This window comes from Falco punctatus (genome assembly GCF_963210335.1).
Source record: "Falco punctatus genome assembly, chromosome: 15".
Classification (NCBI taxonomy): domain Eukaryota; kingdom Metazoa; phylum Chordata; class Aves; order Falconiformes; family Falconidae; genus Falco; species Falco punctatus.
Window position 1 is genome coordinate 15,627,881 of NC_137595.1, and position 13,455 is coordinate 15,641,335.

At 44.4% G+C, this 13,455-nt stretch overlaps 1 protein-coding gene across 2 annotated transcripts in view; it reads right to left on the reverse strand.

Moving 5' to 3' along the window:
- The window catches only part of RNF128 (ring finger protein 128), a 42,052-nt gene that overhangs the window by 8,884 nt on the left and 19,713 nt on the right, over nt 1-13,455 (reverse strand). For both annotated transcript variants that reach the window (XM_080365785.1, XM_080365784.1), the window contains exon 2: nt 4,554-4,804. In XM_080365785.1, the coding sequence (XP_080221911.1) occupies nt 4,554-4,804 (251 nt within the window). The remainder of the gene's footprint in view (nt 1-4,553; nt 4,805-13,455) is intronic.

Genomic DNA, 13,455 nt, shown 5'->3' on the forward strand with positions numbered 1-13,455 from the left:
AGGTTAACTTCAGAATGTCGTTCCCCTTGTCAATGTTTCAGACTGAAGCCACAGAGAAGCAGCTACAACGCTGACCTCAGCAAACACTGAGGCCCCTAAAAGTTTCAGCAGCAAACATGGTAACATCAAGAGAGCATGAATGCAGCTGTGTTAGTACTTCTCATACGCAGTCAGAACTGTCTGTCACCGCTAGTTGTTATTAACTGAAAACTAAACCTTCTAGGAATGCAGTCCCTCATAGAGTATCTAGTCTACACGCCTAATGTCAGGCCAAGCATATTAGACAGGACCCAACTGGCTGTGTTGTTAATAATTTACTGAAACAATATTTTAAGTTTTGCCTGAGCACAAGTTTAATTGCTGTTCATGAAATGCACCTATGGCAAAGTCACCTTTAACATTGATTGTGATAAGTACAGCAGAACACCCCTCTGGGGAGATGGAGAAAGGTTGCAAGAGGAAGCTTTTTACGGAATAGCCAACACCAGGAGATCCAGGATACTCGAGCTTGGAATGTCAAAGCGTTTTATGAAGCCAAGTTTTTCAAGCAAATGTTAAATGTTAATGGTATTAGAAGTTTAAAAGCCCCAACCCAGCAAGTTCAGGCAGGAAAAAAAGAAAAAGAATTACAAAATAGGTCATGTCCTGGCTTTTCTCCAGGCTCTAGCATGTTGAAGTAGAGAAGTACCTAACTGGGAAAGTTACTTAGCTGTTGCTTAGTCCTCACTCTTCTGTAGTCCAACGCTGCCAATTTTGTGTCCAACCCTTTCTGCATAAGGCTGCCTTTCTGGTACCCTGCAAGCACAGCCACGGTGATATAGACCAGCAAGCCCCAAGGAGGTGAGGAACTCCTGCTTTTCTCCTGTAAGCTAAGGAATTCCTTCCACACAGGTAGCTACTGCCACAAAAAAAGTTTTGAATTGCGGAAAGTTGAGCAACTCACCTCCTCCAAAGCCATTAATTAGGTCATTTCTCAGCTGCAACATCTAATCTTTATGAAATCAATGAAAGTCAAGACTTGAGCTTAAATTAGAAACCAGGCCACAGATAACATCACTGGCCATTCTGCATTATTAAGAAAGGTTAATATATTGAGGAACTGAATTTGCCAGTACTCTGCTGACTAGAAACGTAGCAAGTCACCTACCGCACTTGCCTTGTTTTCCCACCTTCTTGCTCACAGACCATATGATGCAGTAAGAGATTGCAGATGTGGGGACTTGAATTTCAAGTCCAGAAGAAAATCAGCATTCAGATAAGAACTAGCAGGTTGTAAACAATTTAGCTGGCCAGCTCATGAGGAAAAAGCTACTCTATTTTAACTCATAGTTAGGACGGATGTACTACTAAATTTTTGGTTTTGCTTGGACCACAAGACAACATGACTGACTTCTCAACAGTCAGCCAACCTTTTAAAGAAACCCTTTGTGCAGTTCTACGTTACTGGCTTGCATGCAATTCCTGCTCAAGCGGAGCAAGAGACAGCTGCTGCTTTCAAGAAAAGTTTGGAGAGGAGAACATGTTTAAAACCTGGGTTATGTGTGATCAAGCCATCCAGAAGCAAGAAGTCATACCAAGAAGTACAGAAACTGTACTGGCAAACAGTAAAGTTTAAAGGTACTCAACAGCCTGACTGTCTATAAAACAAGAGTTTGCTTCAGAAAGCACTGAAGTCAGAAGATTTTTCTCAAGGCAAAAGAAAAGGAAAAACATATTGCCAATATGGTAATACTTGGAGGCCATCCAATTCAAGCAGGGGTTACTACTAGTCCCACACATGAATGAAACACTTATCTAGCCAGGCTCTCGTTTTCAAGAAGCCTTTGCAAAAGAGACAACACATCTAGAAAATGGTCACAAGCAAATGGGACTCCAGCTTCACCGGCCTTTTCAGCCCAGGGCAAGAACTCTCCTGGGGCTGTGGCTCAATCCACAAGGACAAGCCAAATATTCAGAAACCTGAACATACAAGAGACAGGCTGCAGAGCACCATCATATAACAATTAGCTCATCACAGCACTCTGCAGAGCAATTCAAAAGTGTACGTTTTGGTTCAAGTGGTAGACTGACACTTTCAAAGATCCCTCACACAATAGCAATATAATTCCACAAGGAAGGTCAAAAAAGCAGACAGATACTTTAAAGAGTAGTAACACTGTGTAAAGGGATGCAGTGAGAACAGCAGTTCACTTCCAAAAGAGGAAAAAATTGTGATATTGTGATACTTAACTACTGACTGTTTCCTAAAGACACCTCCCAAAAGTATGTAAAACCCTTCAACACCTGTGCCATAAGGGAGGCAGAACACACTCCATTACTCCACCAAATAACAGACTAAACTCCAGGTAACCTGAGCTTCCAAAGGGCTGAATGCTGACAGAAAAGCCGCACACACACACACACACACCGGCAAACTGGGAAGTTGTACAGCTAATATTCAGTATTTCATGGTGCCAAAGCAGCTAAACATGTCAAACTTTGGATACGCACTGAAAATGCAATCAGCTGGCTAACAGGGAACACAATAGCATCACCTTTTAGTAGTTCACCTTCATTAACAAGAACTTTCTGTTATTCTTTGCTTATCTAATCTTTGTGAAGTCAGTTTTTAGATGCCACGGTACAAAAACAATTGAACATGTTCTGGATCATCTTGAGTTTCACTTTTACAAAATAGTACATTTTTACCCCCTGATAGCAGAGAAGCTTTCTTCTATTCTTTTACTTTATGAAGCACTTTATAAGGCCCCTTAATTTCAGTTCGGCTGAAGTCACGTGGAACTGGCATGTCATTTATCAATGTTATTTTTCAATCTACAGCGAATTCCTTGTGCATACAGAGCCTGAGACAGAAATAGTTTGTGAAGGGGCTAGCCAAGCAGACTGGATTTTCCCAGTACCATCTACCACCAAGGCATTAATAACATTTGTAAGTTGTTGAAAGCTCAATAGCTCCGAATAGAGCTGGACTTCCACAGCTGCTCTGTTAAATATCTTCAAAGGAGGAAAAATTTTCATGTGATTTGATGAAGTGTCTTTTGCAGACCTGCTTCTAGGACACCCAGGTTTTCCTGCCTAGGTTTGTTCAGCATTAAACAGAGTTCTCGGAGCAAATGGCAGGGAACGAAGAGAGAATTCATCAGCAGGAGACAGTGTGCACCTCTGTCCATAGATGTGAGCAAGAGGACAGCATCAAGTTACAGAGCTCCGTGCCATCCCTCATGAAAGGTGCTGCAGAGACAACTCCCTGTGACATCCAGTGCTGGCAATGCTGCATCTCACAGGCAGATGACAATTCCCAATACTGCTCTTCCAACTAGTCCCTACTGTATCCTCACATCGCTTCCAGGTATGGCATAACACCAGAATACGCAAACAGGCTAAACCAAAGCACTCAGTGAAGGCATAGTCCAGAAGCTGAGGCAGACGCAGTTTAAATGAAGCACAGGTACAGTTCATCTTACCATCAGATGTCTTGCCTCAGTAAGGATGTAGCCAGCTGACCATTATCAACAAGATTAAGCTTAGACAGGATTTCAGAACACAAATTCAGCTGAGTTAGGTTCTGTGGTTACCGGGAGAACCCAGCCAGAACTCTGGTTAATAAATGAAACCAGCATCGAACTCCGGGAATACTGCTGTCATTCACCCTTGCTAGTCTCTCTGCCTGCAAAGAACAGTGATGGATCTGCATGTTAACATTTTGAAGAGGTCAGTCCTAAAGTGTTGCAGAAGCCTGAAACTGGCCTGAATTTCAACACCTGTGTCCAATTTCCAGCTTCATCAGCTTATTGCAGCAATATCTTGCTCAAGGGACCTGAGACCCCTGGGACAGCAGAGATCAGCAGGGCAGGTCTTCTGCAAGGGCAGAGAAGTCTTTCACCTCCTTAACTACCTAACCCCTGAAGAAGAAATAATTTTACATACTCTGAGCCCAGCTTAAGCTAGATGCTAGTGCTATTGATGTCTGTAGACGAGTTACCTGGAAACTTAACTCATTAGCAACTCCCAGCTTGGGGTTTAAAAAGAACACAATTTAACAGTGCTTTTTTCAACTCCTACTTGAGGCTATCATTGTAATTCTCAGAAAGCAGCTTTCAACAGGCAATAGCTTCCCAATTTGTGGTCTACAGAAAAGCAACTGAAGTACTGCACCATTTTGCAGACACATTGGCAGTCGCTCTCACATTGCAGCTAGCACACAGGCAGTGCCATGTGGGAAGTGCGAGGGTCAGCTAAAAGCAGTTCAGCTCTCTCACCGCCTCCAATACAGGAGCATTGTGGCTGCAGTGTAGTTCAGGAAGTGAAATTTGTAGCAGACAGTTAGCTAAACATGATCAGTTGCCTTCTCCAGACAGTTTACTTTTTGCTTTTCTTTGGAAAGTTTTAAGATGTTCAAAGATAACCTCTCTTAGCTTTTAAAGAACAAGCTCCACCCTGTGGAATGAATACATTCAGTAATTTTGGTGCTCAACCAGTGTTTTGCCCTCAAAATCCATAGCATGGAGGCTCAGGGGTATAAAAAAAACCAGTAATGGCACACACAAACTCACCTGAGTCCTGGACTGGGCCCTCGCAATCCTGAATCTCCGAGCAGAACGTAAAATAAAGTAGCCTATGGCTGCTGCTGCTGTGACAATGAAAAATGACACCGAGATGAAGAAGATGGCGTACTGGTTCATCCAAGGACCATGCTTCTTCCCCACTTGAATAACCATAGTCACTTTCATGCCACTCTCAATCAGATGTAAGATCTCCATGCCTTTCAGGTTGCCAATCATAATTGCAACGATGCTTTTAGCACCTGCAAAGGAGAAGGGTAATCCATGCTCAGTTCCCAGGTGTTATATAAAAGTCATTGTCTTAGATGTTCTCCATAACACTCCTCACTCCCATACAGGACACACATTGCCATTATTTTAGACTCAGCATTTTAGCAATTTACATTTTAACATGCCTTTGAACTACATGAAGATCAAAATAAACCCTATACAGAGCAAGGTCACTAGGGACTGCAGCATCTCCAGGAGCTCAGGGATGCCAGGTACACAGCTGGTGCTTTAGCCATCCTTCCTGTAATGGATCTACTCCCTTCCCTGCTCCACTGCTACTTAACACCTCTTTTCTATATTTGACAGGACTGTTACGTACTTCTCCAGACACTGAGCAGCCAAAGCCACAGATCAGCCTTTGCTTCTGTATCTTCAGAAGCAATTGAGAAATGTCCGAGTGTTGACTGTTGTTGTGGGCTTCTAATGCAAATTCAGAGGGAGGCAAATATGGAAATGTGCTTGGCTTTTAAACAGCTGGTGGCAGATTGCAAACTCCAACCGGATTTTAATGACGGATTTCAGTCACTCAGTTGAACACTATGACAAGCCAGAGGAACCAAGAGGTTTATGGTAGGAAGAAATTTCAAGCAACTCTGGTCACCAAGCACAGACCAGAACAAAGCTGCTTTCATTCCGTGACAAGCAAGTGCTTGAAGAGACTTGATGCTATTTGCAGGAACTTCAGACAGTCCCAATGCAACAGAGAGGCTCTTAAGAGAAACAAAAGCCGAAAAACAAACGGGAGAAAGGGTCCTGCCTTATTCCCATTCACTTCTGCGTGTCTCACTAATCAAGTATAGCTTGTAGTTATGAGCAATACAAGGCATAGCGCAGGCATTCCTGTCAATGAAGTGTCACCATCAGCCTACAAACCCACTTCAGCTACTAAACCATGAGTTGCAAACAAGTTTTACCCTTAAAGAAGAAAATCTTCCATTTAAGTTTCAGGCTAATCGGTTCACCAGGATGACATGAGGTGGCATGTTTAAGTCTTCCTAACATTTCCCCCCCTTCCCCCCCAAGATTTCTCTCGCAATCTCAGCTCTGCTTTCAGCACATGCAAGGGGTCAGCCGGTAGCTTTGACACTGGAGCAACAAGTGCAGAAGTGGGAGCGATCACCTCCATCCCCATCTACACTACTCCCAGCCCCACCCTGGGGCGAACCCCCACTGACATATATCAGCATTCCATCTTCAATATTTTGTAACGCAAGCTCTTCGGACCAGCAGTTAATTTCTAAAGGCAGTTACAAGCGAGCTAACCTGACAGCACATGAAGTTAACCGAATACCTTGTGCCCACAACAGGGAAAGGAATCCAGAAACTGCACCTAGTTACTGGCCATCAGTAGCACAGAAGTTTAGTCACTTCAGAAGCTCCTTTTGGACAGGGACTAGACAACGCTCTGGCACTATCACCCAGGACTTGTCACGGGGACATCACCCTTACCTGGCAGAAAACCAGACCTCCTTCACTTGCTCAGAGGAGTTAAGAGCTAAGATAAAAGCCCAGAATCCATGTTTAGGACTACTGCTGTGCTTCTAGAATGAAACCAGCTAGGACCACCCCCACCACCACTTCCTGAGCTGCTAGACGGGTCCCATCACAACAGGCACTGAGACACATTACTGTGGCCATGAAACCACCAATGTAGACAGCGGCTCCTGACAGCGCTTGAGCATCTTAATGGAAACAAGCTATTTCGGGGGACATCTGCTGAGGTGTCTCAAGCATAGCAGCTGCCCTAAACGGCCAGCTCCCCCCCCCCACCCCCCCACCCCCCCCAAACTCCAGCAAAGCAAAAGGAAAGTCAATTAGTTGTGCATGGCAAAAACCTCACAGAAGCCCAAGTTCCTCACCTGGGCATCAGCTTCTGTGATTCAGGTAAAGCTTTCTGTGACAGTTTTTAAGGGACATTAGAAGGTGAGCTTAACCTGCTGCCTGTTTAGCTAGTAATGGGCTCATTGCTAAACAGAAGTAAGATCTGTTTAGTTAAACATTTCCCAGCTTCTCTCCTTTCCCATCTCCGATGAAATCGGAGAGGGAAAGTTATTCAAATCTATAGACAAATACAATCTGCCTCTGTAGATGTGGGGTTTTGCATCATCAGGCAGCACACTGGTCAAAATCTGAAGGACGCTGTTTTGCAGATACGTGCTGGCACAGATGAAGTGCAAGAACTTAAATGGTTTGTTGGGGCAGGGGAAATGCTGGGACACAAGTACATTTGGCACACAAAGAGAGTGCATGGCTGGGATCAGTTTTACCTTCCTGTATCAGGTTTACTTACACGCAGCGTGGAGTTGCATCTATTTATACCAAGATAAATACCTATATTAAACTCTGCACTGCACAGACATCAGTTGTTCTCCCATCACGCTTCTGCTCCCCATAACCAGGAAGTTACAGATTTAGCAATTCAGGAGAGAAAAATGCAAGGTGCCAGGGGTGCACAGAATGGGGAGCATTAACTTTTGCACCGTGAACACCTGCTTTTTCATATTCATTAAGGGGATTATTGTAATCCAGTGCTACACATAAATCTATTCTGAACCAAGCAAGTTGTAGGTCCTGGAGAACAGTCACCCCACAATATTTAGCAGACTGCAATGAAACCTAATCAGTGCCTCAACAGCAGTCAAGTTTTAACTAAAAATCACAAGCTGTTCATGCATCAAAGCACACTGAGACAAGGATTAGATTTTGGGGCCAACCAGATCCCCTGCTTCAAAACAAGCTATGGCAAAACATCGTTTACCTGATTCAGATTAGGTATACACAATGTACAGGATAACCAGAACTTAAGCTATTTGAGCCATTGCATACAATTAAGTCCCAGAAAAGCAGGTCCCTATGTGCCACTGCTAAGTATGGTGGGACTCCATGGCACACCTCAAGGCAACATCTGCACTGGAGACCCATGCTAGAGCACAGTGTTGATGCCTCCATGATCTCCATATCTTGCACAGCTACCACCATAAAACCTCTCCCCACAGAAGCAGCTCAGAAGAACTGTAGGTGTGTGTTCAGGATGAACAAAGCTGCAAGCAGATTCCCAGAGGAAGTGAGATTTTCAGACTTACCTAATTTTTTTTTCTTCCTTCCCCAAGCAGCGAAGGAATGAGAAGTCCTAGCACCTCAGAGGAACCATCTCCTTCCCAGGCATATTACAAGTACAATTACAACTTCTAGAAAGAGTACAAGCAGGTTTCTCTGGGCGTTACACTGTTTTTGTTTTATTTAATGAAAAGGGAACTGCTTTTCCCTAGATCTTATTAATATCCAGTAACGAGCATTCTTTTCTCACTTCTCTGTTGGGACCTGATGAAGTTGTCCACCCTTTCAGTTAGTTATGGTAGAGCTTCCAGGTGGTCTGGAGTTCACAATGTCAAGGAGATTCAGAGATTAAGGAATGCACCAGGTTTTGCAGTGATTAGAGGCTACATGACTGAAGGCTTTCTGCCCAGCCCCCAAAACTCACTACTGTTAAAACCTTTCTGTAATACAGAAAGAAAAAAAAACAAAACTAAAAACTAAAAACCAACTTCAGAAGGGAGCTGCACTAGAACTCCAGGTGGAATCAATACAGCAGACTAAGACTTAAAAGCCCAGGGACTGCAGCCCCAGCATGCAGACTTGAAGGAATGTTCTGCCCACAAGAGACTCTGCAGTGGTGACATGGAGCTCGCTTGTGGGCTTGGCTTGAAGTCCGTGCCACTGGGGAGCTCGGGAAGGCCCCATCGGCCCCCCAGAGCACAGCGGCTAGCTGTACGTGTAAACCCAACCGGCAGATTCCCTCCCCTGGGATGACAGTTGAGTGCTACCTTAACCATAATTAAAACCTATCCCTGGTGCCCCATATCTCCAGCCTTGCAGGCAGTGCCCGAACGCATCAGAACAAGTTACAGGGCACTGCCTGAGCTTCATCCATCCCTTCGGAGACAGCTTTGGTAAGCAAATCCTCCCCCAAGGAGCACAGGGTGCTGCTATAGCACTGTGTTTGCCAGGGTAAAATCCTGCCTCCTGGACGGTCCAGGGCAGGCTCCTACAAGTTGAAACCACTCCAGGCACAGCAGCCAGCTCTGGAGGAGGCAACGGTCCCTTCCCTGCACGCTGCTCCTCCTCAGAGCTCCAGGCAGTTTGTAAGTAAACTTTGCTCTTGCGCTTTCAAATCTTTGCCTTTCCTTCCAGATGTTAGAAAACAGAAGACTTTGCCCCGTGTTAATCTTAATGTGGTGTTTGCACTGTGCATTTAATAAAACTTAAGCACAACCTGGAAAAGGGAGGAAAGAGAGCACGCCTCCAGGAATTTCAAACTCTTCCGTGTAGCGAAACCCCTTCAAGTGATGAAGGCCATATTTGAATTGCCCAGCTAATTAACTGCCAGAAATCAAGTTTAGTTTTGAGTTTTCAGTATTTGAATGTAAGGAATCTTTATTGTAATACCACATTTCTTACTCACCACTTGAGCTTCGTAACAAAGACGACCGAACGGGCTCAGACTGCTCACCACAACGCCAGCTTTATGATTGTGCGCTACTTTTTGTTGTGGCCCATTTTAAGGTCCAATATACTAGTACCTAACAGAAAACATCACGTGCCTCCAAAACTTAAGCAAATAAATTCAGTTATGAAACTTGCCATCTCTGCACACTTTCCCTTCCTCTACTAGTGACTTTGATACCCCACCCAACACCACAGAGAACATTAATTCAATCTAAGAGAAATATTTAATATTTTCTCTGTGCAATACTCTGAGGTGACACTGACAAACACTGTATGTTCTTCCAACTCTTGTGAGGCCCTGGCAAAGCCTTTTGCAGTGAATAATTAACTTCCAGCTGTTTGACAGCTTTGCATGTCATGGAAGGCAACTCCAGAACTCCAGCTCCAAGTCAGCTCCTCTAGCCTCATTTAAAATTGGTTTCTCAGCTCCTTCAGGCATTGGAACCATTTGGCATTGTTTAAGCTTGCATTAAACCAACCAGATTAAGCTTCAGTCACATCACGAATGACTTTCATTTCAGTTTAAAGGCCTCTTTAACCTGGGGTAAATTCTGTAGATCTTTGTTTTCTCAGATAGCAAAAGCCAACCCCTTCCAACGTCTCCCTCACCATTTACCACGAACAGGCTGCAAAACAGTGTGATGGAACCCTTTCCCCTTTGGGAGCGGACCTAGCTACAATATCGTGTGATGAAAACATTTGAGGAAGGCAATAGTTTCATAGGTATTTTTAGGAAAGACTATAAAGCACAGGTAAGTAGGCAAGCTATTTCAGAGCAAGGGAAAAGCTAGCGTGCCTCACACAAGCTCCAACATTTCAGATGCTGCAGTTTCAGGCACCCCCCTTTCTCAAAGCACAGTTTCACAACTTCTTTAAGCAGCATGAAATTTAGCGCCCAGCGTCTTCCCAGTATTATTTCGCTTTGTCCAGAGAGCGCCTTGTGCAACCAACGCATCTGCTGTGGCACAGCCGTGGCTTCCCCACCCCCACCCTGGGGACCAGCCCAGCTCACCCCACGGCGTGCCTAAGGCTTCACACCGGGATACCCGCCAACAGTCCTCTGTCTCGGCGGTAGCAGCAATCCGTTTCAACAGTATTTTAACCTCATATCCAACCAACACTAGATTTTTCCTTAGGACTCAAGTGGCTTTTTAGTATTGAAGAGAAATAGTTTCACAGAAGTCACTGGAAGGGGAAGGGAACAGCACAGCAATCCTGTCTGAAAGTTAAACATTATCTTTCCTGGCGTACAAGGGGTTTTCTGACAGGCTAGCCTTGGATAGCTGATTGAAGCTGTTTAATGTTGCAGTGGCAGAGCCAGTCCAGATAACCAAAGAATTTTTTATTTTTTAAAAAGACCACATTTTTTGTTTGTTTGTTTGTTTCGCAGAGGAATTACAGAGCAGTTCAACAGAAAACCAATGAACTGTTTTCTCTGAATGCTTTAAGATGACTGAGAAATGAAGGATGCCATTATGAACAGATTAAGGGGTGCAGACATTCTGCTACAGCTGAGTAAGATCTGCCAGAGAACTACTACAGGATGAAGGATTTTATTTTTAAAGACCTCACATGATCTAGCGGAGAAGTATTCAGAGAAGGCAGTCACACAAGAACTGTTCAAAGTACCACAGCAATAACCCATCACCACCCCCTTTCCACAGCTACAGGAAGTCCCAGTTGACCACCACAAGCTCAGAAAAAGCAAAACTGAAGAAATTACTTCTGAGTTTGATTGCTCCACGTACAAAAAGAAGAGCAAAAAGTACACTTCAGAGTTTGAATTCTCAGGGCAAGGACAGGCTCTCAACCACAGCAGAATCGCTGTCCGATGACTCTTTGAGGAGCTGAAATACAAACCCTCACCTTGGTCACACGGTGGCTGGATCTTTGCTTTTATCTCCGTAACATGGTGTTTGCAGCACAGAAGATGAGCACTAACTGTGCCTTCAGCCTTAGTCAAAGGGGCTAGTAGTATTTCCCTGGCACGCCTCCAACCCCCAACATCAGCAAAAAGACGTTAGGAGATCAAGCCATCTCCTGTACCTTAGCATGAATGACACTGTCAGTTGACTCTCCAACAATTTCCTACCAGATTAGCACACCTGCCTCTTCAGGCACTTAAGAAGAATATTTGATATACCATCTTCCAGGTTTAAAAATAAAACTAAGACATAAGAACTTTAATATTGCTGATCTCACTGTATTGAAATAGTAAGAAACAGGGGATTTCTGGGGGTTATCAAACAGGCTGGTCCAAGTTTGCTGTTAGCTGTTCCAGCAGAAGGGAAAATAAACTCACAGCGTACACAGACCGGGGCAGTATTACGGACGTGATGTAATTCATCCAAGATGAAAGGCCAGCGCCACACACAAAAGCCATTGTGTCTCGACACCATGGAACACCACGGGCACGAGGGCTATACCCAGCCTCAGAGAAGTACTATGAAACCAGCCGCCTCCACGCTGGCTCTGCTCTCATCCATAGCACAGCGTTGAGAAAAAAAATTAATGACTGCTCTTATCCACATGCACAAGACCAAGTCTTATCAGGAATGCAAATCTGACAGAGCAGCACCTATCCCAGCACTCATCCTCCACTGAAGACACTGTCAGAGGAAACATCATCCTCAGGCCTTTATTGCCATATGATAAGCTCTCCCCTTTGCAAGAGGGGAGCATGACTGAACCCCTAGTTCCAGGAGCCATTTAAGCCTGGATAAGCTGACATGCAGGTAGGCTTGTCCCTCCCCCTTCTCCGGCTCTGCATGCTCTCCACCCCAAACATTCCCTGGCACCAAGATAAAAGAATTGCTCCTTTCCAAGCTACTGTGCAGTTATTTAAAGCAACAGCCCCTTATGACCCCATCTTTTTGATTGAACTGTCTTCTTGCTCACACTGTCACCTAAGCTTAATGAAATCTGCTTTCAGCTTGCTTTACTTGGCAGCTGGCACTCTGCCTGATCTCTTCCTCCTCAACATACAAGCCTTTCAAAATACAGAGGTAAACATTCAACAGCAAGACACTTGAAAAAGTTGCAAAAATTGGCAGGACTACTCAGGAGTAGGAAGCAATAGCCAGAGCTTTATAAAGAAAATTAAAAAAAAAAAAAAAAAAAAAGGCAGAGGAGGAGCATTAGAGAGAAATTTAAAGATGAGAGCGAGCCTTGGAAGACCCTCAGCACTGTGAGGACAGATGAGAGGCCAGAAGATAAAGCCACTGCCAAGTGGTGGTCGTGTTTTGCAAAAGGAATGCCTTTTTTGGAGAATTCATGCCCACAGCAATCTGCCTGGAAAAAGACACCACCATACACTCCTCACCAACACCGCATTTAGTAATGGGGCTACTCTGCTTGGGAGCTACCACCCCTGTTTGCCTTGGGACACTCTTCGGTGAGGTCAGCCTCCAGATGGCTCACCCAACAGTTACTGTGGACAAGGAAGATTTGCACTTGAAGAAGTGCAGAGAAACTTTTACCAAGTAGGCTAGGTGTCTAAAGGACCACATCAAGACCAAATGTAGTTTTACATGACGTTTCCATGGGTCTTCAAGGGATAACTGAGGTGGAAACCAACCTGCACTCTAATTTAAATGGATTCAATTGGCAAATAGTAACTTCTAACACTAACAGTTGCCAACCTTCCCCCTTACACACACCTTGCCTTTAAGATTTACGTAAATGCTGCCAGGCCCTAAATCTTAGAACATTTAGAACACGAAATCATCCTTTAATACAGCAGCCAAGACTGTATGCTTAAAGGCACGGAGATGAATGAGATCTGTTGGACAGCCTTCTTCACATGCTGTTTGGTCAGCGGCACTTAGGAGAGTCAAGGATCATCTTTCAATCTAGCAAACAGCACCTAAAACCCTCTGGGGAAACAGAGATCAACGCTCCTTAATGAAAACTCTTTGGTGCATTCACTCAACAGCTTTCAGCAGTTTTGATTTAGTAAAGACATTGCTCACCCTCTTCAACTGAGATCGAGCTCACGGCTCATACCCCTTCCTCTCAACATACTGGTAGCAGCTAAGTGCTCGCTGGAAACAAGTAAAGTTGGGAAAGCTAATGATAAAATGACCTAAATCAGCATGGTGTAAGCCAGAAGGCATCT